The following is a 26,236-nucleotide window of genomic DNA, read 5'->3' on the forward strand; positions in this document are numbered from 1 at the left end:
GAAACGCGGTTGCCGAGTGGCTGAAATTCGTTGATCGGCTCAAGCGACCGCCAACATGGTTGCGCCCTTCTGCTCCACGGGGTTGAGAAGCTTATTGAGTATTTTCGTTGTGCTAATCGTCAAAAGTCATGTAAGTTCTGATTTCTTGCTGCGATGTTGACGTATTTGACAACCGATTGCAGCTATTAATAGTGTTCAGTTTTGAAAAGCATTGTATTGTTTTTCCGATATAAACATCAGGCGACCAATGCAACACTATAAAGACTGTTTACAGCTTACACATTTCCTTCGTATTTCTTGTTATTAAGAATTATAAATGTTTTTATATTCTATTTTTTAAAAATGAAATAACTATGAGTAGTTAACTCTAGTAGGTTTTGGATAGTGATCGGAGCTATGTCGTTTACACTTATTGCTGACTCAGTATACAGAATACACATGTACTGTTACATGTATATTCTTATACTACTATTACAAAGTTTTCAGTTCGGAAGAAAATCCTATAAACCACTGTTTCCTTAATACTACCACTCAAATAAGATCCATCAGCATTATCTTCTTTTATTCTGCTGATTCATTGCTCATTTTACTGGTGCAGGCAGAAGAAGAATTTGAAGGCTCTCGGACATTGTTGATTGAGCACAGTTTTGATTCAGGTAGTACTTTTTAACAGCGATTCTATAAGATTTATCAACTTGTTAATCAAATTTTCACTCAGTGTCAATAATTCACATTACAAATATTACTTCTGCATAGTTACAGTTTCTAGCTGTTTTGGTGAAAAAGAACTCAAGGTACTCACAAGATGTGAAAGACTTCTAAGCTAAAAATGTATAAATAATGCATGCATAGGAAAAATATGATTGGAGTTTCACTGAAGGTATGGATGGTAGGATGAATTAAGTGTTTTGTGAGTTTGTGTCTTCTTGTATGTTTTGTTGTAAGTGTGTGTGTGTACATTCACACGTGTGGGCTAACATGTAATCATTTATGATGTGTGTTTTTAGGTCCTGAGCCAGTGTTCACAAGAAGAGGCACGGTTGTGATTCATTCTCTCAAGTCCAACAAGGCCCAGTTTTCTCAAGCAGCACCTTTAACACATGAAGAGAGGGAACAGCTGGCTGTATGTTTTTTCCCCAATTATTTTTAATTGCTGAAAAGATTGCAGCCTCTTTTATGTCACTAGTGCATTCTATTTACTGCCTGTCACTTGGTTATTGAGAAGCAGGATCTAGCTACACAGAAATCCATGCCACTTTCGCAAGTACTGCTTTGTATTGATTTATATTGATCTGCAAGCTTCACAAGATGCAGATGTCAAGCTGAGGAGCATCAAGAAGAGTAAGGTGATGCTCCTGTCTTCTGAGCACTCAGAGCTGATCTTTACTCTTGTGAAGAGTCATCTTGTGACACTGCACTTAAACACTTGTCACCTATACAGCAAGGAACAGATGTTGGGTTGATCAGATTTCCGACATGCTGTTCTTTCTCTGCATGTGGCACCTGTTTACAGGACTGAATGATACAGTTTTAGCTGCTGGTTCAGTATAAAACAGCAACAGCTCTACCCCTCTTCCTTTTAACTTTGTCAGCTTTAATTTTTTGAACCACAATTTTAAATGTATTTGTAAAGGGAAACAGGGAAGTACATTTAAATCTAATCCTTTCCTGTTCTGAGCGACTGTTAAACAATCTAAATTCAGATAAGGGAGACAAGCTATGCTTATTGGAAGGCGGCAAGGGCTATGTCTTCTGTAGGAAAATGTGTGAATTGTAACCGAGGCCATTGCACACTTGAGTTAACCACACTATACACTGTTACAGACTTACCTTTGACAGTTAAAAGAAATAATTCTGTGTAAATACTGTGCATCTAGGTCATGAATTGGGCTATGTGATAGTACTTGTAGTACTGTTGATACATTGAGTTTTCAGCATCATAATGAAATATCAGACTAACGTTTTCTCTCTCTCCTTTTTTTTTTTTTTTCTTTAGTTCTAGATATATTTTTGAGATACCTTTAGGTAATTTTTTTTTTTTAGTCTATTGATAAGTGGAAGAGGATAGTCGAAGAAAGTTTTGAACAGTTAAGCCTTTGTCTTTATGATTTTGTTTAGGTTTTTTAATATTGTCTGAGATGATAACTGTCATGTTTTCCTTTACTATTCTGCAGAAACTTGCCTATGAAGATGGCATTTACAGACTGCGCATCCCATTGAACAAGGGGATTAACACAGATGCAGACAGCTATGTCTCTACCTTTACCAGAGCTGTGAGGATCATTGTCCGTTATTATTTAGTCTCGTTAACAGAGCATTGGTTCAGAAGTTCACTGGCTTGCTGCAGCCATAGGTATTTCTCTGCACGTATAAGTCAAGGTTTTTTCCTTCCCTTTCGTAGAAAAGTAATTCTTCCTTTTAGAGGATGTGTTGTGTAATGCAATCGGGCACTGCAGGATTCACTCTCGCAGGCACTCTCACAGCCATAAACATTTGACAGGCACTCACATACCCAACGTTCCGCATTGAACAAATAATCACACATGTGGGAACCTCTAAGCTCTTCTCTCGGTGACGACATTTCTTGTTTCTCTGTGACACTTTTGTTTGATGGCGAAGTACAAATTGTCCAGCTCCCTTCGGCCATGAGCAAGCCCCTTCCCTCGTCTCCCAGGTTACCGCTTAGCTAGCCCATCCAATCATCCTATGCCTCTTTTACAAAACTCTACTATCAGCATCGTCTGCTATGGCAGATGCGAAAAATTAAAAAAATTAAAACATAAAGCAGCCTCCTCACAACACGTACTCCATGTCGCAACTAACAGATTATCATACATACAACAGCGTAGTAAACAGCGCTACCAACTAAACCCCCTTGCACAGATCCTCTTGTAGCCACATTCTCTTGCACACACATACCTCTGCATATTGGCCGAGACGGCCATCGGTAAAAGAAAGAAAAAAACGGCGGCAGGCATAATCCTATCACCCTCTAAGTGGCTTGCGACGCGTGTGCCCTTGTAGCTCCCAGAAGACACTTAAAAGAATACTGGTCGCCAGGAACTGCACTAAGCTAATTCCTAATAGTATCCCACTGCGCTTGGGAAACCCATACATGGAAAACACTAATTGCCGGAATCCATCCCATTTACATTCGTGAAACCGGCCAGTCCACTGCAGTAAGGGGACAGAACTAGGGTGGCAACGCAGCAGGGCCCAATACTCCCTCCATTATACCCAGTCCTGCATTGAGCCAGCACGCAACAGGGTGTGTATGAATACATATAAATAATTTGAATTATTTTTCTACACGATACTTCCCTTGATTAAAATTTCATGACAGGCTTTTCCATTTTCTTTTTTTTTTTTTTTTTGTAAAACACAATTCTTTTGTGGCAAAGCAGGATTATCGCAGTTATGATCATGTGGGTCAGTATTCCACTAGTCTCTGCAGCAAAGCTATTAAAAAGTACAACATATTTCGTGATTTTACTCAGTCCAGAAAACTTTCCTTCACTTTCAGTTGATTTCAGCTTAAGTAAGTTGATTGTGTACTACCTGGTTGTTTTCGTGAGTCACCCTGTGAAATAGATTTTTTTTTTTTTTTTAGTCGTGGGTAAACTGATATGTGGATTTTCTAAAACAGGGACGCCCGGTAGTGTAGTGGTTAAACACTCGCTTATCACCACTGCAGTTAGCAGCTCAGGGTTCAGATCTCGTCTCAGAACACTCTCTGTTTGTGACATCTGTTTGCAGGGCTGGGCGTTCAAGGTTTTCTCCGGGTATTCCGATTTCCTCCCCAATCCCTCTCCCCCCATAGTGCGAAATCTCTGCAATGTGGAAGCACTTTCCTACTAAACAAACAGCAACAACGATTTTCTAAAAGATCAAAACACACTTTAGCCTATAAGTAGCAATAGGGAATTTCTTAATTAAAATGCAAAACTATGTTTTTATGTAATAATTGTTTTCTGTATTTTTTTAAAAAATTGCTACCATGTGGCAAATTTTGTAGATGTTGCTATTAATGAGGAGAAGATTGAGTTAAGCATGGGTTTTTTTTTTAGTTTTTATTTTTTAAAGTAAGTTTTGTCTTTAAAGATCAAGAAATGTTTTTCCTGTATATAGGCATGTGTGCGTCTTGAGATGCAATATTCAGACATTATGCCATTATATATTGGTTAGTTTGCTTGTTTTGCTTGTATTTCCTTCTGCAGATGCTGTCATCATCTTTTACATGTCTTGATAACTATTTGCTTGATATCTGTCCTTTAAAAATATTTATTTGATGTTTACATTATACAGAAAATTTACACACAAATAAAATATATACGTGTGTCCATCACTGATCAGACATAAGTCCAGAGCTTTTCTAATATTATGCTTGTGAAAAGAGGAAAGTAATCCATGCAGTGCATCTCATCCATGCAAAAAAAAAAAAAAAGGAATTACTAGCTTAGGAGTTACAGTGAATTATATTACCTCTGGAATGGCTTGCGTATCCATGATGATGTACAAGAGCAGGAGAGGGTTAAGGTCTGTGAGAAAGGGAAGGACACGTACATGAAATTTGTCTTTTGTGCAGTGTGGCCTGTATGAATCTGGGCTGACAGACCAGCTTACTATCAACTTTGACCCCACAGGAGAGGTGCTGGGTGTGTCTGAGCATGCAATCCCTGGACGTTGCACTGGTGCTATAGTAGATGCTTCCAATCTTACCAACTGGAAGACAGCAGTGGATGCAATTCAGTCAGTGTCAGGACCTGTGTGAGTATTTAGGTGATTATAATTAGTTAGGGGCAGTCAAACTTTTGTTTCCAATGTATCACTTTGAAATATGTGATGTCATGACATGTATGAAAATACAAGAAATACAACAGCAAAAATACAGTAAGTTTCTATCTTTGCTGTTTTAGTGATAATAATGACAGCTTCACGTTTTCCATTTTAAGGTTGCTCTTTGTTCAGACAAACAAGATTAGCAGCTCAGGATTATTATCTGTAACTGCCAGGTCATAAACTTAAAAAAAGAAAAAAAAACAGCAAAACTATGTTGCACATTGCACAGGGTGAGCCAGTGGCACAATAGCTAGCATCTGTCACCAATATGGTGAGGGTTGTCTGTCTGTCTGGAGTTCTGCTCTCTTCTCGGGCACACTATTCTTTCTCTTGCATGTGCCATCTGTTTACATGGCTGGCAGCACTGCTGTGATGTAGCCTTAGGGCTTAGTGTAAAGCACCACCCCCTTGCACACTGCACAGTTGAACACTAATCCTAATCCTGCTGTGCTTCAGTATAAAATTCTTGTTTGAAAAAATGTTTAAAATAAAAGTGTGAAATCTTTATCAGCTTTATTTTACAAGTCCTGATACATATAATCAGCATGCTTCGTGGAACTTTCTGAAGTTACAGTTTTTGCTTTATCAAAAATGTCTTGGGCATGGTTCTAATTTTGTCTTCAGTACACTTCAATAAGCAAGACCCACGATAAAAAATATGACAGTTGGAAATAAAATCTTTAATATCAAATTTTTTTGTTTTTGTTTTTGCTTTGTTTTTTGTTTTGGCAATGAAACTTAAAAATAATGTAAGTGTAACAAAAAAGCTGCCTGAAAGTTTGAAACTGCCTTGAAAAAGCTGCCTTGAAAGTTTGTTGCTGTGACCACCATTGAAATGACTGCTGCTGCCTATTATCATATGGCATATGAATATTTTACCAGAGTTTAAATCTTATTTTGGAAAGTTGTATTAGTGATGCCATGTATAGTGTAGTAGGTCCTATGTTTTAGTAGATGTATATTGTGGTGGGAGGTGGATTGATCATGATTTAATTCTATCTCCAGTCTGCAACTGCTGCTTCAAAAGCTGTCAGCTGGTTAATGGCTTTTTTGGGGGTTTTGTTTTTAACAGACCTGATACACAGACCTACCTTGAAAAAGTAAAACGAGATGAACAGGAACGAGCTAAAGGCCAACAGGGAGACAACCGATCATTTTTTGGAAAATACGTAAGTGAAATCATGTTGCTTTTCAGTGTAGTCTTTGGCAAATACATATTGGCATCATGTTGCTTGCTGATATAGTCTTGCTGAGAGTGTCATTTATGACCCTTGCTACAGATTTACCTGCTAGTGTTCTTTTGTATGGCGTTAGATGCATTTTTTTTTGGTTGAAAAAATGGTACAGCTGCTTATGTAACCATTTGGCCTTTTGAGAGTGAGTTGTTAGAAACTACACATAATAGTAATAATGTGAACATCACACACAGCATCACTGAGTTCTGGACTTTCTGAAGCTTATCAATGAGGTACTGTGGACAGCCAGCAAGAAGAGAGTTGCAGTAGTCTAATGTAGACAGAATAAATGAGCAGATGAGAATTTTGGTGGTCGAGATGGACAGAGTATGGCGAATGGAGTTGATCTTTCGAAGCTCTTATTATGCAGAACAAAGATGTGAGAAATGCTTATCATGAGACATGTCAGCAGACATTATGTAACCTAAGTTACATGTTGAAGTAACAAAAGGAACATCAGCATCGCTTGCCTGAACAGAGACAGGCAGTGAAGGGTAAACTCTGGCTCTCCTCTTTGAAAAAATTAAAGCTTCTGTTTTTTCATCATTTAGTTTCAACCTGTTGTGGGTCATCCATAGTCTAATATCAGAAATACAATCTATCTTGGATGGCCTGGATAGCAGTGTGTGCCTGAGGAGACATCTGGTATACAGTATTTCTTGGGCCCAGCTTTTTTGTTTGTTGTCTCCTTTCCCTTGCTGTTTTTCCTTTTCCCACCCTCTCTGGGGGTCAGGTACCCATCTGGTTTCCAGTTGAACTGGGGGAAGTACACTGCATTATTTGGGTATCAGATCGGCTAGCATGCTCACCTTCAGTCTCAGCCACCAGTCTTATAATTACTTGGCAGTTCATTTTTCCATTAATTTCTTACAGAAACATATAGATGCTGTTAGTCATCAGTTAGTTGTTTAGTTGTTCTATTGTTCTGTCTAGCCTCTATTTTTTTTCCCTTCTGCATACATTCACTTCTTGCACACATCTGTCACATGCAGTCTTCAGTATTCTGGTTTTCTTTGCAGATTTTTTTGTGTCAGTGTAAGGTAAAAGCACAACAAGGAATAGATTGTTTTAGTCGCCATTTAATCATAGCAGTTGATTGATTGTAAACTGACTGCAGACCAATGCCCTTTTGGACTGAACGACATTGAATAGCAACAAATGGCAACATAATGTGCTGTTTGTGAAGCACAAGTAACAAACAGTGAACATTGTTCTCACCAAAAAATATAGCTTCTGTCAGTGTGATAGAATATCTGCGATTGTACTTACAAAATCTGTAGTTGTTTTTATAGTTTTCCTGTATAACATTGAGGCTGTGTAAGGCAACAGTGTTTTTAGCATTGTCTTCTCATTTCTCAAAAATCAAAGAATATATTATTACTAATATTATGCAGATATTCCTGTCACAACCCTCAGAAAGCAGGGAATAGTCAAAGAAACTATTTCTTGCATGCACTCTCTCACATACAGTTCAAGAAAATCCTCACTTTCCCTTTATCGTTGGCCCTTCCATACCCTTTATTATGCTGAAGTAGCTAATAACAACAGCAGATAGATTATTAATACTTTTTGCACTATTCTCGTAGTTTTATTGAAGATTTTTGTTTTTCTTTTAAATCCGAGGCTTTTCCCAAAAATCTTATCTCAGCAAATGATGGGCTCACTCAATTAAGTTTTAATTCTCAAAAAGCCAAGAAATGGAGTGATGTCATAGATGTTGGCTGCTCTTCATAGGTCTGCTCTTTTGGTCTTAAGTATGTCTAATCTCAAAACTGTTTGGAGATTCCTTGCTTCAGAGTTTTTACCTGGCAGAACTGAGTACATAGTTAAATAAGTATAAGTATTTATCTGTGTCTTCCTAACTGGATTTGGGCCAAGCACATTCTTTTGTCAGTTAAGTTCAAGTATCATACAGGATTTAAAAAATTGAATATTGCTGGTGACATTAAGATTCAGCCACTTTGTAACCACTCTGTCAGATGAGGTAAAAATCCTACTTGTTCCTATTCACCCCCAGTGGAGCATAGGACCACAAGAGGTAAAAAATAACATGTGAAACATCATAACAAAAACTGATGAATCAGAAGTGCCAATCCTTGACAAGACATCTATTCAAGAAATTAAGATTATGAACTTTTCACCGGTTGCATCGAATAAGCAAGGCATTAAAATGCTGTTTCAAGGCAAAAATAATGTGCTTTATATGCTAACCTTAACTTAAAATGGTGAAGTTCACAAATAGAAGGCATGAGACAACAACATAAAGTTGCATTAAAATTTCCAGATGTCGCTGAAATCTTAATGTTTCTTATACATGGGTTGGCTTTGATTGGTGTCTGGTGATTCTATTAAGAAAAGACATCATTGATAAACACTTATCAGTGTTGTGCCAAATGGCTAAGTGTTTTTAGAAACAGATTTTGATTTTTGCAGATGTTTTTTCACTTCTTTCACTTTACATGTTCAGTGTAATCGATGATATAAATGTCTTTGCCTCTCGCTCCTGTAGACTGTCATGCGATGTTTCAAAAGGGATTTTGTTGGCCACATTTGTGTTATGCAGGCATTTTTGAACAAAGCATTTCTATTTGGTGTGTGTGTGGTTTTTATAGGCATTCAGCTCATTGACCCCTTTGAACACCATTATTTAGCAGAGTTTCCATTTCCTGCAATTTTCAGGTGTCTGCACAAAGTTCTGAATAAAGGGAAACAACTTGCATCCTTCAGAAGCTTAGAAATACCTGAGCTCCCTTACCTTCTTTCACTTCTGTTTGTAGATGGTTTTGAATTAGGCATACAAGCATGCAAGCAGGACATTTTTTGATCCAAAAGAAGGGAGAAATGTAAGACTTTGTGTTTGGCATTCAGTGGATGATACAGGTGAAAGTGATTTTAACTGTCTGTGGATATTGATGGTGGTGAAGGGAAAGGATCGATTTGCCATACTTAGATATAGGCCAAGCTCTTGTTCTTGACTTTTAGCTTCCATTCCTAGCATTAAATTTCTTTGTTACATTTTTTAATAATATTTTCATGGCATCTTTGAAAGTTGAAGCCTTATACTTTTTCAAAACCATAACACTTTAATCTTTGTGTGGGTTTTTTCCCTTTTCTAGGTTTTCATTTTTTTTAAGGATTTGTGATTGATTGGAATGATTGAAAACAAAGTGACTTCAGTGGGTTAATTCTGGTCAAACATGTCCACTGTTCATAAAAACATTTGAAAAATGGTTGATAAGGAAATTGGTATGTAGGATTGTTTCAACATGCTTATCTTGTCCACTGTAAAAGTCTTGCTTGGATGCAAGTCATATGTGCATGAGGTCTTTATCTCAGTTAAAGTTATGTCTCAATAGAACTACATCAACATGCAAGTAAGCACTCAAATTCCTTGCTTGTAAAACTTTTGTAGCTCTCTCCATAGCAGGCAACCAACATCAGTTTGGTGTTAAATAATATTTTTGTATGCTTCACACCTCTGTGCATGCAAATGTTTATGCACTTCAGCATGTTTTTGAATGCACATATACACATACATTAACATACTGTCGGAAATAAACAGCTTCCATTATTTGAGCATTAGACCAGAAATACTTTTCTAGCATATTAGTCTGGTTAGACTAGTGATAAGTGCTATAAGTACTTTAAGCACAGCCTTTCACCAGATCGCATGATGAGAGGAAGTTGATGTGAAACTTGAACACAGATAAAGGCCAAGTTTCCATCATATTCTGTAGAAAAATGTCACATTCAGTTGCAGTAGTATCTTTTCATATTTAAATGTAAATTGGCTGCAGACACACTTTTTTATTCACAAGTATACATTTTTCTGGATTAGAGTGCATCATTACTGGTGAAAAACATTATTTTCATTATCTTCTAACAAGTCTGTCGAGCATTTTAGCATCGTTCAATTGATGTATTTCAAAATTCAAGTGTATTGCTGAAGGGTGTGTTTTTGATGGAATACAGTGTAGTCAATCTGTTAAGCACCTGTGCTTGTCTGTGTGCACATGGATTTATAAATATTCAGTGCAATAATTCAAGTTGTTTTGTCCATTCTTTCGTGTAGTGACTCATAATTCTGTAATATTTTGGAACCTTCAGGCTGTTTTTGTTAACACTTTTGTATGTGGCCATCGGGTCTACATCAGATTGGACCAGTCCAATGGGCTGTCTGTTGCAAAAGATCACACATCACGATTACTGTTATTCTGGTTGCCAAACAGTTTCAAAGAGAGTCTTGAAAATATGAGTAACCTGGAAAGACTGTCATCTTTATCTTTAACCTTGGCTCTGTGCACCACAGTTTGGTAGAGGTGGGATAGGCCAGCCCTGCCAGAAAGGGGCTTATGCATCAGACTGGGATGAGGAGAAATTTTTTAACAACCAACCACTGACAGTTGTCCAGAAAGATCTCTCTTGTCCTTGATACCTTCAGATAGTCTTTAGCAGAGCTGGTCAAGATGTTGTGTCTTGTATGTATCTGCCACCATCGGCATTTTGCAGGCACCTTCGTCAACCAAGAGACTTTCATTCACAGCGCTGGTTGACTGCATTTCGGAACATTTCCAGAAGTGTGGCTCAAAAGTTATAGCTGTTCTGATTGGTGAGTTTCCGCCAGCGCAAAAATGTCAACTTTACTGATTGGCCGCCGTCCACCGGCGCAAAAGTGTCAGCTGTACTGATTGGCTGCCGAGTCGCTGCTGTGGCTTTGGCTCTGGCTGCGGCTCCTTCTACTCCGGTGACAACTGCAGCAGCTGCCGCAGGGCATCCCAGCGCCGTTGGGCACCCGTGCCGCTGCGTGGCGGCCCTGCAGGGGCTCCTCCTCCATGTCAAAGGAAGAGCGCAGGTAACCGTTACCTAGGAAGCGAAGACGCTGTGCGCCGCTGCTCTGGGGATGAGGGTAAGCCAGCGTGTGCGGAGGCCGGTGCTTGAGGAAGTGCAGTTCGTGCGTGGCCGTGATGCTAGTCTTGGATCCCCCGCGTGGCACGAAGCGCACGGTGCGCAGGGAGGCCGGAAGGAGGTGCCAGGGGGAGGGGCGGCAGCAGAAGATCTCCTGGTAGGTGCGACAGAACTTGGTGCTGAAGGCCATGTAGATGATGAAGTTGACGGAGGAGTTGAGCGTCTCTAGGAAGTACGTGACGGTGGAGACTGCCTGGTAGAGGTTTTTCTGCTGGCCCAGCTTGGAGTAGCTGTGCACGCTGCGTGAGACGATGGTGTTGATGGCGCCGGGCAACGTGCACAGCAGGAAGACCCCCGACACCGTCAGCAGCATCAGAGTGATGCGCGCCTGCTCCTGTCCTGCCGTGTGGCTGCGGTTCCAGCTGATGGTGCGGCGCAACACGCCTGTCCGGCGGATGGCGGCGATGATGAGGGCGTTGACCACCACAGCACCGCCAGCGGCACGAAGCGAAAGACGACGTTGAGAGCGTTACCATAGGGTACCATAAACTCCTTGTTGCGGCCCAGTGCAGAGTGCACCAGCACGGGCATGCTACTGCTGCTGTTGTTGGGGCCTCCTCCGCCCACGTAGGTCACGTGGTACTGTAGGGCCGTGGGCAGAAAGGCCAGCGCCGTCACGATGTAGATGGCGCCGATAGCCAGCAGTGTGCCTCGCCGACTGTTGATGGCGCGTGCCCGCATGGGGAAGTACACGGCGATGCAGCGCTCCACGCCCAGCATGGTCGTCAACCAGGTGGTGATGCGTGCGCACACGATGCTGCCGTAGGCGGCCAGCACGGGGTATGTAACCACGCTCGCGTACTTCGCCCCCACGGGGTCGCGCCGGGCGTGGATTTGGAATGCAGAGAAGGCTAAGGAGTGGCAGAGGAGCAGCAGGTCGGAGATGGCCAGGCCTGCCAGGCACAGGTTGGTGGTAGAGCGCATGCGCGCGTTGACCAACACCACCAGGCTGAGGATGTTACCCACCACGCCGAAGACGGCCAGCAGGGGAATCAGAACCAGTACGAAGACGACGGTCACATTTTCCAAGCCGTCCTGTGACACCAGTTCGTACACAGTCTCTGCCGGGTAGGGTTGTGTGGACACCGGGTGACTATGGTTAGGCGGCGTGGTCACTTCGCTTTGGGTCGCCATCCAGTGCAGGGCCTGCAGCACGGGCTGTGAGCTGTTCATTCCGGATGGCCAGTCGTCCTCAGGGTCCTCCAAGCCGCAGACCATCATTATGGTGGACCCTCATAGCCTCAGCGGAAGCGACGTGATCCTCCTCCAGACCGCCGGACGCGTAGGGTAGGCGCCTGAGTAGGCAGCACCGTCGGGTAGCCTCACGCACCTGAAAGGGAGGAAGAGTCATCATGTACGAAGTCTTTTCAGCTGCATGCTGGTTTGCTTTTGTCCAGAATGAACCTCTGCTAGAGCAGGAGGAATCTTTCAGCGACTTTCACTTGTAACCAGACTTTGATTGGCTCTTGCTAGACGGAGTTGGTAATTGCTTCTACACGGAAAGTATTGGCACTATGGTCATTTGCTTCGACACTAGATAGAAATGTTGATTTGCTTCTGTATTAAAGACTTGCTTCTTAAACAACGCAGTTACTTCTACTCGCGGTTTTCTATTCGACGCTAAAAACTCTACACTAACTATGCAAAAGAAACATCTACTCAAACAGCAATTATTTCTACATTAACGGCAGAACAGTCACCTCGATAGCAATGGCTTGTCCTTAACGGCCTCCGTCAAATGTTCTCTCTTCATTCTCCTGATGGCTAGTTCCGCTGAACGGCTTTACCTGAATTGGGTGATTGCCTGAGGTCAGAGGATCCGCCCACCATTTGGAATGTTGACGAGTGCAGTCGGTCCACTGACCAGCAAGCCCTCGTCTGGGCTACAAACGCTCACGGAACTAAATGGATTTGCGTCCGGTACTTGTCCCTCCACTGGTGCCAGAGACTATTTCTACCAAACACTAAGGAGAGGGCAAGAGGACGGGTAGGGAGGGATGCTGAGATAAGTGTGGTGCGCGCCAGTCAGCACTGCAGCGGAGGGTAGGATGGTTGGGAGGGTGGTAGGGCGCCGCCAATGTTGTGAATGATGTCTCTCATTGCCCCACACACCTTGTGCTTTTCCAGTTTTATTTGGTTGGAAGGACCGCGTGCACAGGAGGTGGTGTGTGAGAGAGAGAGACGAAGGTGTGTGGAGACAGTAGATGCGTGCCAACAGGTGTGTGCTTGATCTTGCCCGTGTGTGGGTGTGCATGGATGATGGGTCGAACATGACATTATGCAGATATGTGTTTATTCATGCAAGCGTGCGCGTGCACACACACACACACAGGCATGACAACTTGTAGGTTTGTAGCTTCCGTTTAGAAGCAATTACCAGCTTCGTCTGGCAAGAGCTAATCAAAGTCTGGTTACAAGTGAAAGTCGCTGAGACATTTCTCCTGCTCTAGTGGAGGTGAGGGAGGAGAGAAAGGCGAAGCAAAATACAGCGAAAAACTTGTGAAAGGTTCTACCAGCGGTCCGCGGCAGCTGGCGTATCACACTCTGACTTGCGGGTATCAGAGTGAGGGTGGGATAGAAGATAAGCAGGCGCGTCTCGCTGCTGATAATCTTGATGAGAGCCTCGTCGAACTTCCGGCGACTGGTCACGTGATTGTGTGGCTTTTAGGTTTGCCGCCGGCACGTGCCGCGTGGGTCGTGCATTCTGCTATGATACAGCCGCGTGCATACTCTCACGCGCTCACATCACCCCCATCACCCGAGCATTGCATCAGGGCTTCTGCTAAGGCTAAATTCTTGGGGTCCCATTTTTAAGGAGTCCCTGTTCTTGCCCACCCATTGACGAAAATTGGCGTACAGATTGCATGGCTTGTCACTGGCATCGGCGTCCATAAAGTGGTGGGGTGGATGTTTTACGGGAGCCAGCAAGTCAAGGGATAGAGCAGCCAACCATGTACACGGCTTGCCACATCCTCTCCATGCATGCAGGACTGCCCACCCCAGTCTACAGTCTTGATACTAGAGTGAAATGCACGGTCTTATTCAGTCTTATTGATGGTTTCAGGTCATCAGTGCAATTGTGCGGAATCAGACAGAGGGAGGTACGCTGTGAAGTTTGGAATAGTGGTGGACGGAAACTGAGCTTCCTTGGTTTCCTTGCACGCGAGGCGGGATGTGGGGTATAATGTCTGGAGAGGAGCGACATCTTTGCAGTTAGCAAATCTCAGGGTTTTTAGAAGGTCTGTTATTGGTCAGGGTCGATACTGGCTGTCGTCAGGCTTGGTGTGGACGACACTTGTTCTGCTAGCTGTCGCATGTCTCACACTCTGACCTTCCCGTCACCCCCACACCGGAAGGAGTTTGCGTGAGCGCAGCGCAGACGCACATCGCGTGTTTATTAATGGCCGGCGGTACGCGAGAGCTACGGGCCATCTCTTGCCTTTCATTATCGCTGGAGGAGGTTTAAAAGGCTTTCGCTGACTGTTCTGCTTTCCGTTACGAAGTATCTGTTCACGAAATTCGTTGCTATACTGCCATCACATCCTTTCCCTTCTCCATCATCATCATCATTGACCCTTTTCTGTAAACGTCATCTTATTGGCGGATGTTTAGACCGGCGTAGCAGGCATTAAAGCATTAAGTAGCACACTGCACACAGTGACTTGTAGACAGACCAAGGACGTTAATGTTTTGACCGTTGGTTAACAGCCGCCATGCCCTGTGGTCGTAGTTGAACACACATGCTGCCAGACCACTTCACTCTATCATAGACGTCTATGACTCCATTTGCTAGCGAAGTCGGAGTCTATATGACAACAGCGTTGTGCCTCTGGAGAACACCTTCGCCCTTGTGTGACAACTTATCAAAGACGACAGCGCCATCCACCCTGTCATCGGATGCTGATAGCGGGAAGGAGCTTGACCCACCAACCACCCAACCATTGACGGATTTGCTCGATGACGAGAGAATGAAAATGAGGCTGGAGATAACTATGTGTGTAAACGATCGGTTGCTGGAGGTCACATACCTAAGTATCGCGAGTTAAGTATATGCAGCTGTCATCGGCTCTTTTCCTTTAAAGGTTTCGTTTTTCGTGGAGTGAACGACTAGGGGAAGGTGGAGAGGGAGAGAGAGAGAGACTCTTTCATTGCCGAGGGCCATGCCAGAAGTAAGCCATCTTTCCAAGAAATCTTGAGGCAGCCCACAGTTTTAATGAGTACCCTCGTATCTAACCTAGAGTATGAAGGTCACTGTGCCAGTGCAGGAAAAGGCTTGCTTCCTCCCCACCACCACCACCACCACCGCCACCAGTGGAAGGTATTTTAGCCTTGGCGAGAGTATTTAGCTTGGTGTGATGGCGTGGTTTGTTACACTTTGTAGTCGATCTGATGGTATTTCTGCCTGACACGGATGCTCAATGTTTTAATGCTTAGCTATGTATTAGTTATTCAAGATGGCACCCATTTCGTTTAGGCCTTCAGGGCCCGATTCCTCCTCCACTCCGTCAAGGTCTGATGCACTTCCTGTCCGTCTTCCTCAGCGCCGCCATGGCGCCTGCTGTCTCTAGGCAACCACAGACACAGGCACTTGTATGGGGCTGTGTCGGCGTCACCCATTGTGCGCACTTCGTCGTCGTCGCTGTCGTCACCAGAACCGTTGCACACGGCTGGGTGGGGGTGGGGATAGTGTTAGCGCTGCAGTGGTGTTGTGTGGGCTTTTCTTCTTTGTTTTGCTGCTCGCTGCTGTGATTTCACGAGAACTACTGGTGACATCAGAGACGCTTTCCCGACACAAAGAGCGGTCATGACGGTAGCCACAGCAACCGAGGCACGTGATAACACTCGGAGATTAGGGGGTAGACGGGTGCAGAGCATAGTCCAGTTAACAAGTAGGGTTTGCGCAGGGCTTAACACAGTTTCAAATACCCAAAAGGTCTGGTTCAAATCTCAAACTTCTTTTAAAAAATTCATGTCTGAAGTCACCCGGTCTCTCTGTGCACATCTTGTCATGATTCCCGACCAACAGTGCCTCTCAAAAGACAGCAGAAAGCCCGAAGACCTATCCTCTGTAAGTATGTGGTAAGTAGCTATTGGAGACTATCAAGTATGCCCGCACTTCCCTCTGTCTACCCCCATCGCCGGGTGTTGTCACGTGCCTTGGTTGCTGCGGCAACTGTTATGAACGCTCTGTGTGTCCAGAAAGCGCTGCTGTGATTCCACCCATAATTCTCCATGTGGGTTGTCAGTCAAAACACCTTCTTCCTGTTCGGTTTGCCGTGTGTGTGTTGGGGAGAGGGGGAGATTTCCCTCCATGTGGTCCCAACTGTAGCTGTTTATTCTGAAATCGGTTATCAGTTTTGTCACATCTGAGAGAAGCTGGCAGGAGGGCAAACAGGCATGCAGCCATACAGCCATACAGACTGGGAAGCAGGCAGGTTGATGCTGTCTGAATGGCCGCGATGGTGAACACACTTCTCACGTCTGTAATTTCAGTTGATTTTTCTGTCCTGTTTACCTAGGTTACTGCAACACACCTGGTCTCTTTAGGACTTTGTCTTTACTGTCGACTGTCCTTCTGTTGCCTATTCCTCTGTATACTGCACATGACAGGCGCACGACTCGCTTCTATATGACATCATCATCATATCATCATCACCACCATCATCAGTATTATGTGGTAGACATGTAGACATACACCTCTAGCATTGGTTCTATATGACATCATCATCATATCATCATATCATCACCATCATCATCACCACTATTATGTGGTAGACATGTACGCCTCTAACATCGCTGATAGGCAGGCATGCTATTATTAGCACTCGCACGTAATGAACTAAGTATGTAACTGTAGGTATCATGGCTGTAGGTATCGTCTGCACCTTCCTGCAAGATCCTTCAAACATTCTCACGCTGGTTTCCTCCGATGTCGTAGACTGCGCTGCCTACTTTCCTTTGTATTCTTTCTTTCTCGTTCTCTCTCTATCTCTGGGAGGGTGTGGGGGTTGTGTCGGGGGGTAGGGGTAGGGGGATGCACAAACTCGCGCGTGCACAAGACGCACACAGAAGAGGTTATGGTGGCCGTAATTACCTGCCAACGTGTGGTCAATAGCCGCTACCCGCCATCTTGCACATGTCCGCTGGGCCTTCAAGATCAAAGGTCTGACGTCATCACGATGCTTATCACGTGCTCAGCCAGGGCCCGTTAACTACGAGACCTCAGTGTACAGCTGACACTGTGGTTGTCAGACACAAGACCTATTCACACCAATCGTTGGGTAGCCTTCACAATTCTGACTTTAAAAAATAACCCACCCCAGACGTCGCTGTTGCAGCCATGCCAGGTAATATGGTATACTGGGTTATATGGTATGCTGGGTGATGTGTTGGGTAATATGGTATACTGGGCAATATGGTATGCTGGGTAATACGGTGTGCACGTATGCTGGGTAATAAAACATATCGCCACCACTAGGCGAACCAGTCTGCAGAATGTCCTTGAAACAAGCCATTAGGGAGGACACCCCGCTCTCTTCTTTCCCCTCCCACCCGAAAACTTTCCCTTGATTGTTGCTGGGTTTGTTTGTTTTTGTTTTTTTTTTTTTTTTTTTTGTTTTTTTTTCTGACATACCCACGGGGAACTGAACTGGGGATCTGCAAGTTAGATGAAAACTTCATTTTTACATATTTGAAGTTGACCTAGCACCTGCAAAACGAAGGTTCGGATGACGCGATCTTGAGGCTGAAAACGTCACTAATCGCGTTGTCTGGCACTCTCCTGTCGTTATGACTGATGAGGGAATTACCCGCAAAGGGGAGGGGCATCGTGGGGGGAGAGGTGCCAAGGACACTCCGCGGGTCTCGCCTACCTTGCCGCCTCGTTAGCCCAGTTCTGCCTCCCCTCCCTCTTCCCCCGCTGTAGTCGATATTCAGTTGATGGCGGCGTCGTCGTCACTTGTGCATTAAAGTGGCACCCAGGGTAAACCATCCAGCAGGAATTTCGCTGCCTAAACTATAGTAATCGGGTGGCAGTTGGGGCTGTGGTGGTGATGGAGAAGACGTAATCGTAGCAGGTGAGCTGCCCAATCCACCCACTGGCCAGAAAAGAATCAGATGCTGAAGGGCAGGAGCAGGGTGGGTTTGGAAGCAACCAGAGTTGTTGATCTTGCAGGGTTGCTTGAAATGGGGAGGGGGTAGGAGGAGGACGTGTCTATTTAACTGGCGTGAATGATCGATAGGTTTGCAGCTACAAGCACCCCTTACCTATAATTGAACAGACTCGCCGTGTGATTTCTGTAAAGTCGGTGCTTCTGTGTCAGACTGTCGGAGCCAAGAGTAATTAGGACCCCGTCCCTCCCAGTTCCTTGAATCGACTCTGTAACACCCGAGGTGTGAGACCCCGACTGCGGTCAGGATGCTCTCATATCGTGACCTTAAAGCACTGGGCCAAGGCTGCATAGCTAACTTCATGTCTGGAGCCCATCCTCTATTAATATCGTCTTGTGATGCTCAGCTCCCTTCGCAGTCTTGCAACGGATGTCCGCAGGGCTGCGCGGTGCCGCGTCCATTCTTCCCCGCGAGAGTCAAATAGTCCATCGACCTTATCGTCCTTATCGTCCACCCCCGCATTACAAGAGCTACCTGAAGTGAGGCATGATGTAGAGATGAACAGCTACATGATGTTAGAGATAATAAAGTGGGGCATAATGTACAGATATCTGTTGTCTCTCAACACACGTACTTGTTTACTGAGCCTGACATGAGTGTCGGGTGGATGACTTTCTAAAGGTGGAAGCTGCAAGCCTCCGAAATACCCCAAAGTCCTGCAGTCCCGGTCAGTCTTTGGCCAGTCTGTAGTGACCAACTAGTTTGGACCTTGGTGAACATTTGACCACCGATCCAATGATCTATAACCTGTAACCAAGACTGTTTCCTTCACAACAACCGTTGTCAGACTTAGTCAAACGTTCGACATTACCTGGTTAAGAAGATAAGCAAAATACTAAGGGAGATCATCCTAGCAAGTTTTATGTGCAAGAAACTGAGTATCAGAGCAAAAATAGGGCTGCTTCACCGTGGAGCTGTGGAAGATATCTATCTATATATATATATATCAAATGATGTAAACTGCAGTATGGAGCCAGTTCACCCTGTCAGCTCTGTGTACCTAGTGAACTCGGCACTACCTACCTGTCTCACTGTTTTGTATCTACTCGGTGCTGCATGCATCAGCTGCTTTGTGCACTTTGTACCATCGTTTCCGCAAATGCACAGCTGTCATCATCATAACAAAAAATGAAAACGATGATAATAATCATCATCGTCTGCTTCGCAATGGCGGGAAAAGAGTGTAATCTGTAGTCACAGACATGTGATGCCTGGCGGGTGTGTGAACACCTGGCTCACTTCTCTCTGCATTACCATTCATTGCTTACTACTTGCGCCATCAGTAACTACCTCCACCCCACAATGATTTCTCCCCCTGTCTCGTCCTTATCCACCTGTATGCCTCTCTGTCTCAGTCTCTTTGTTTCAGTGTCTCACTCTCTCTCAGAGATGTTTTTTTTCATTGTGACAAAGTGCCAGGCCGGCCTCTCAGCTCCACCTTGCCACAGTCCATGACAAAACATCTTGCCCTCTGTCTGCGCTCAGTGGCTGCTGCCCAGCTACCATCTACTTTGTCGTCTTTCCTGTAGTTTTATGCTGTAATTATTCCATCCGAGCCTTTTATCTATTTCTTACTGTTATCCTATAACCACGCTCGTTAGAAGATAGTTTGCACCCGGGTTAGCCTTTAGAGGGACAGGGTGCGGTGGCACCGTTACTTGCTGTTGTCCACCTCTACCAGGTGTGTGGCTGCTCATTGTCAGTGTAGTGGCTTCATGAAGCTCTGTGTGTGTGTGTGTGCTCTGTTCCATGGACTTCTTCGCTGATATCTTCACCAGATTCCAAGACTTGCAAAACCAGTAACGATTGCAAAACATATTTTTATCTCCCTTTCGAGAGAAAGCAGTTTTTCTTCGGAAGCTGTGTTAAGATGAGCTGACATCTTTCAGAAAGTGTTTAAGGGTTATGTTTGGTTCACCGAAGGAAGCAAACTAATTTTTATAAAACTTTTGTAATTACTTTCATCATGGTCAGATATTAACCGCCATCCTATAGTCCGCATGTACTGACATGACATATCAGATGTCTCTGTCCTATAGTCCTCATGACACTGTATATCAACGAGTGTCAGATATTCTGTGCTAGAGTACTGACATGACATATCAGATGTCTCTGTCTATCGTGTGGCTCATGTCACATACTAGTGGCTGCTGTAGGAGCTAACAGCGTCTGACTGTAGTCTCTGTCAGAGAAAACAAAACAAGAAGGCAACAGTGTTTCAAGTACTTACAGACACGCGTAAACCAGAAGCTTCTGTAGGGTTCCCTCTTGATCGGGTCACGTGGCACAGCCGGTACTGTGATGGAAGGACAGATGAGTGGAAGCAGAGTGCGACAGAGCGGTGTAGAGAGAGCGAGCGGCCGTTCGCCTGGTCACCTGCACGCGGACTGAAGGCCACACCGCGACTCAAGGACCAGGAAGCGGCGCCAGCGTGCAGCCAGGCTACGTGCGTCTCGTGCAGCGCTGTGCAGCAGGCTGGCTGGTCGTACTGTCCACTGTGGTCTACACACACACACCCACACTGTCCACTGTGGTCTACACACACACACACACACACTGTCCACTGTGGTCCACACACACACACACACACACACACACACTGTCCACACACACTGTCCACTGTGGTCTTCACACACACACACAGTCCACACACACACACACACACTGTCTTCACACTGTCCACTGTGGTCTTCACACACACACACACTGTCCACTGTGGTCTTCACACACACACAGTCCACTGTGGTCTTCACACACACACACACACTGTCCACTGTGGTCTTCACACACACACACACACACACACACACTGTCCACTGTGGTCTTCACACACACACACTGTCCACTATGGTGCGGAACAGAGCATCTTATACCACATCTCCCCGACACTCCTATACCTTTCTCTCTCTCCACCTATGTTTTTGTTTCTTTTTCTTCTGTGAAGCTGCGGTAACAGGTGTAGAGACAGGTCAGAAGCCCGAGCCACACGCGGAAGAGCGAGCGTACCGCTGATGACCCTCCTTGTCGATAAGGAGGAGAAAGTCGGAATGAATGATACTCGCCTTCCTCACCCTGCCTCTGTCTCTTGCCTCTCTCTGTGTTTCACCTGTTTTCCACTCTTCCTGCCATAGAGTGCAGTGATGTATGTGCCAGCCTGATCCTTCACTCAAACCTGCTCACCACTGCAGCAGCAGCACTCACCTGTTTTGGCTTTCTCTCTCTCAGCAAAAGACCCGCAAAAGGCACGACTCTCTACAGCTATCTCTCGGCTTTACTCGCCATTTATTCTGTACGAAATGTACTGTTAATATCACAACATTTCTCGTCTTAAAATAAACTGTTTTTGCATGTTTTCTGCATATTTTTAGTGACGTTTGTGTCGTTATCGTGCTTCACTTCCGGTTAACATCTTACGAGAGCTCATTTTGCATTTTTCCGGCATCACCGGCCACATCTTTGCTGGCGAGTCTTACGGCACTCAACCTCAGCATGTCGGGGAAGCCGCTAATTTGCCGGCAACCTTATCATTATATGTGTGTGTGTGATATTGTACTTTATGTGTATATGTTTTGGGGTGTGCGCGCGCTTGTTCATTCTCGTTCACGCCGCGTTCTCCACCTCCGCCATTGCCCACCCTCGTTTTGAATTGAATTGTTTTTTTCGGCCAACAACCGTGGGCGTGACTAGATCCCGTATAATGAACTAGAGGCAACCATGCAGCTATCTAGCGGCCTCAAAGCACCTCATTTGGTTAAGATAGCAATATGTTAACAAAGCTTAGTCATGATGGTTACATGGAAAGGAAGGGTGGGATACATGCGTGTGGCCACACTGAGCAGTAGGGTGGGAGGAGAGAGAGAGAAGACTGCTGTTGTCATTCATTGAGTATTGATGGACAGGTAGTTGCTATCTGGCAGCGGCATGACTTGTGTGCTACTCTAAGACAGGATAAGGTGAGAAACCCTGGCTAACGTAGATGCGCGTGCTTTGACGGGGTGAGTTTTTTCGAGGGTCACTTCACAGAACACGAAGCACGTGTTAGCATGGTGGTGTTTCGGGCTCCTACAGCTGTCTAGCGAGATGCTCGTGTGTGCACGCCTCAAAGACACCATCAGCAACCAGACCGACAACTAGAATAAGATCTTTGGTAAAGGGGTGTGGGAAATATATGGCAGCCAGCCGGCTGAGAGATAATAAATCTTTGAAGGTGGCGCGCCTTACATTGCTCGACAGAAAGACAAGAACGATGTAGGGATGATGGGGGGGGGGGGGGGAGAGGGCGGGGAGAAAGCACAATTCAATGATTAAAGCAAAAGCTCACCGGCTCAACAATATTTCTTGATGTTAGATCATTTGGAGACGGGGGCCGGTGGATTCGACCATTTGCCAGGTCGACCATCAGTCTTTACAATTACGGCCTGTGGTCGATTAGACCGCATCATCATCTGTGTGAGTTTTGAGGTACCACCCCTTATCATTTTTGGGTCGCCTGCACGTGTCCCTCTTGCTGTCTCTTTGGTCGTTGTGTATGTGTGTGTCTGTGTGTGTGTGAAGTAATTTTTTAAAACTGCATTTAAGTGTAGTTTCCATTTGCATGTAGCACGAGATGCCCAGGATTTTGTTTAAAGGTTGCACGGCACACTGGGTCAGCAAACAGCCAGATGTGTATCTTCACACGTTGCTTTGAAACCGTTTGTGACTCATCTAAACAAGTCTCCGCAAACTTCATTTGAGGCTGATTTAAATTACAAATGTGCTGTGTGGTTTGACAGTCCATCGGAAGTTGCACTAAACAGTCGTGGACTGCCATGCCGACTGCTCTCTGTTGTGTAAATTAAACTAATAAGAATTGTATCGATCTGTGTATATCACGTAACTAACTGGTATTGAAGGACATGTAGTATCGCTTTTGTTTACACACGGCGAGCAACGATGTGTCATTACACTGAAGAGTAGCTTGGACACTCATGGTGGAGTCGAGGTCAGTGGTCCAATCGGTAGAATAGACGATTCTACCGGCGTAGAATAGACGATTCTACCGGCGACATTGGAGACCCCGAGTTGTATTACCTACATCATTGTATATCATTGTACATTTTCGCATCAATGAAGGACGAATCATCGTGTAACGACAACCTTGTGTGACTGCGAGACAGAGCGTGGTCGCCCAGAGTTGTGTCCACTTCCATTGTCAGCCATGTTTTGATTGTTCGCATCTCCTTTTGGCTCTTGGCTGTCGTCGTCGTTGGAGGTTGTGGATAGGCAGAGTTCTCCTCCCTTGGTCCATCTCACTTCTCGCTGCCTGTCATCAACGAGCACCTGGATGCCGCACCAAGGCGACTACCCGGATGTTGTCCACCAGTGGTCAGTGGCCTGTGGGCTGCAGTAGCTAGGGTGGGGATGAGGGCGAAGGCTCTGGAAGTGTTTGCTTGAAGGATGCTCGTCTCCTTGTGTCACTGGCGTCCGTCAGTCTCCCGATGTCAGAGACAAATACTAATGGTCACCTGGAGACTTCTGTGTGTCTGTTGTTTTCTTTGGCTTTTGGTTTCTTGAAATGAAGGGATAAGTGTATGGAGGAGGGGGTTAATTTATGTTGATCGAGAGGAAGCAGAGCAGAGATGAGTAGTGTAGTGTGGGTAGAGAGATCACCCTGATTGTTGTGTCTTGACAGTCCCTAAACCCTGACAGACAGTTGTGTGACTGCGTGCTGGTAACTGCCACTTTCACAAACTTCCTAACTGATTTGTTGTGTGTTTGTGTGCGCCTGCGTGCGTGCATGCGTGTGTGTGTGTGTGTGAATCTAATTTCAGTGGATGTATATCGTCCCGGTCGTCATCATGCTGATGATCATGTCGACGGCTGACCAGCAGGCAGGAGCTGGAGGCGGCGGCGGTGGTGGCCGGTAGTGACGTCACCATAAGCCTGCTTCCTGGACAAAGTCGTCTTGCTCAACACGAAACCTTTGGGCAAGCTCGTCAAAACTTGCGGCTTGTTGTTGTTTTTCTATGTTCTTCTTCGTTTTTTATCATCATTTTTTCTCTTTTTTTTTCTCCTAGCCACACTGTATTGCCTAAGTGGACAGAAACATCGGGAGATTATCCTGTCAGAATCCTTTCTGGTTTTATGTTTTGTATTGTGACAAGATGTCTGGCGACGCCAGCCTCATCCCTTCATCTCGCTACTTTCCAAACTCTTTAGTGTACTTTCCACCCTTTCCCTTTGTTTTATGCTTTTGTTTAGTTGAATAAGAGCCGATTGTATGAGATACAAAGCAGGAGAGAGGGGGAGGAGGAATGGTTTGGTGGGTGGAATGGTGTGAATGTCCGAGAGGTGGCGGAGGACTGGTGCCCAAGAGTCTGTGCCAGCCGCACGTACCGGTGCAACAGTCGGATAACTCGTGCCTGACCTTCCTTCCCGAGAACCGTTGGCTGTGAGCTCTGACCACCTCGTGCCCTGCAGGATGGGCTCCGCGCGAGCCAGGCAGTCAGGCAGACTCTCTGGTTGCCCGGCAACACCAGCGGCACCCGCAGCACCGTCTGTGGCCGCAGTTTGTGTCTGATGACAGTCGCCCAGATGACGGTTGGTTTGTGGCTGTGGCAGGGGTGGAAAGGGAGGGGAGGGGTAGGAGGTTGGGCAGAAGTTGCCCAATCAGTTTGTGATGAGGCTAGCGTGGTCTTGCATGCATGAGGGCGCCCGCGTGCTTGTGCGTGTGTGGTAGGGCTTTAGAGTTCATGAGAGTTAAGATAAGTATGGCAAAGCGAAACATTTGTTCAGGTTTTTTCCTGTGTATTCTGTTTTGTTTTTATTGCTGTTCTCTCGACTATGTATTTGCCCGTGGTTATAATCTGAAGTTAGTGAAAGATGGATTTGTAACAGTGCGATGTGTGGCGGACGGCCACAAACCAAAATCCGCGGCATGTGTCAGTATTTATGTGTAATTTGTGTGTCAGTGTCTATGTGTACTTGTGTGTCGGTACTAGTGTATGTGGAGCAATAAAGGTTGATGTACAATACACCTGCTTAGTCTGTTTGTATTGCTGGCGAGAACAGATAAAGCGTGTGTGTGTGTGCGTGTCTATATGCGTGTGTGTGTGTGTTAGTGCGCCTGCACGTGTGAGTATTTGCAGTAGTACTTAGGTCAGACACCTGAGGTCAACTCCGTGTTGTCCTGTTTGATCGTGTGACGTGTGTAGGGTGACAACTCCATTGTGCAGGTGGACGATGACACCGGAAGTCGTGTCTGACCCTTGTTGGGAGGCTGCAGTAGTCGTCCGCAGTTAGAGTGTATGGCGTCCTGCTGTGTCTTCCCCAAACACCACATAAACAGCAACTCTCACCAAACTTATGTACTACGTCACTTCTCGCCACTTCAACCCGGGGTAAAATGGACATCCTACCCTGACTGCGGGGGTTGAAACAGTCCATGGAGATGAGAGGATACACGAGGATCCCTCATCGCCAACCACGAAAGAGAGAAAGATAATTGAGCGCGAGGGATACCTGGCCACAATGTGCATTTGAAGACATTCAGGAGATGTAATGACGATCACTACAGTCCAGGGAGGTAGGTGAGGCGGGCAGACAACCTGTCAACATCCTGGAGAATGGTAGCTACGGAAACGATGGCAAGAGCCCTCAATAGCACGAGGGCCCTAATCTCAATCTGATGACGATGACGACACCGATATGAGCTGCAGCAACACAAACTGATGCTTGCTGCGCCAACTTCTGTATGACAACTATATTGTGGAACATTCTCGCTAACCCTCTCTACTCCTGTTGCCCCGACAGCAGAACGATAGGCACGAGAGCACGTGACAGTCTCGCTCTCTTACAGTTGGACCAGCTAGATTGTTATTTGACATTACGAAATGAGAGGTAGCATGCAATATGCGGGTGGACACTACTACAGAGTGTGGGCAATAGAACCTCCTGTAGCTGCTTATCATTTCCTGTAGATCACAGACCGCCATGCTAGTTACTGTCTGCAGTATTCACCAATATTAATGGAGAAAGAAAGCATTATT

At 45.2% G+C, this 26,236-nt stretch overlaps 2 protein-coding genes across 3 annotated transcripts; one reads left to right on the forward strand and one right to left on the reverse strand.

Moving 5' to 3' along the window:
• The first annotated feature begins 8 nt into the window (after positions 1–8).
• On the forward strand, positions 9–25,227 carry LOC112559144 (ER membrane protein complex subunit 10-like). The gene is made up of 7 exons (XM_025230137.1): positions 9–130; positions 599–656; positions 1,008–1,123; positions 2,175–2,273; positions 4,586–4,767; positions 5,912–6,008; positions 24,020–25,227. Exons 1-7 carry the CDS (start codon positions 56–58, stop codon positions 24,113–24,115), a joined length of 723 nt encoding a protein of 240 aa, XP_025085922.1. The 5' UTR covers positions 9–55; the 3' UTR covers positions 24,116–25,227.
• LOC112559142 (allatostatin-A receptor-like) lies at positions 11,211–20,742 on the reverse strand. 2 transcript variants are annotated; one of them, XM_025230135.1, is made up of 2 exons: positions 20,440–20,742; positions 11,211–12,369 (listed from the first exon to the last, which is right to left on the reverse strand). In XM_025230135.1, exon 2 carries the CDS (start codon positions 12,258–12,260, stop codon positions 11,352–11,354), a length of 909 nt encoding a protein of 302 aa, XP_025085920.1. In that variant the 5' UTR covers positions 12,261–12,369; positions 20,440–20,742; the 3' UTR covers positions 11,211–11,351. The 2 variants fall into 2 exon arrangements, with proteins under 2 accessions (XP_025085920.1, XP_025085921.1); XM_025230136.1 differs by lacking the exon at positions 20,440–20,742 and adding an exon at positions 12,740–13,784.
• Positions 25,228–26,236: the final 1,009 nt, after the last annotated feature.

The sequence above is a fragment of the Pomacea canaliculata genome, linkage group LG3 (genome assembly GCF_003073045.1).
Source record: "Pomacea canaliculata isolate SZHN2017 linkage group LG3, ASM307304v1, whole genome shotgun sequence".
NCBI classification, from domain to species: domain Eukaryota; kingdom Metazoa; phylum Mollusca; class Gastropoda; order Architaenioglossa; family Ampullariidae; genus Pomacea; species Pomacea canaliculata.

Coding starts and splice junctions, on each gene's coding strand:
- LOC112559142 (XM_025230135.1), bottom strand. CDS start 12,260: ATGATGGTCTGCGGCTTGGAGGACCCTGAGGACGACTGGCCATCCGGA.
- LOC112559144 (XM_025230137.1), top strand. CDS start 56: ATGGTTGCGCCCTTCTGCTCCACGGGGTTGAGAAGCTTATTGAGTATT. Junction 657..1,007: donor TGAGCACAGTTTTGATTCAG/GTAGTACTTTTT, acceptor GTGTGTTTTTAG/GTCCTGAGCCAGTGTTCACA. Junction 6,009..24,019: donor GATCATTTTTTGGAAAATAC/GTAAGTGAAATC, acceptor ATCTAATTTCAG/TGGATGTATATCGTCCCGGT.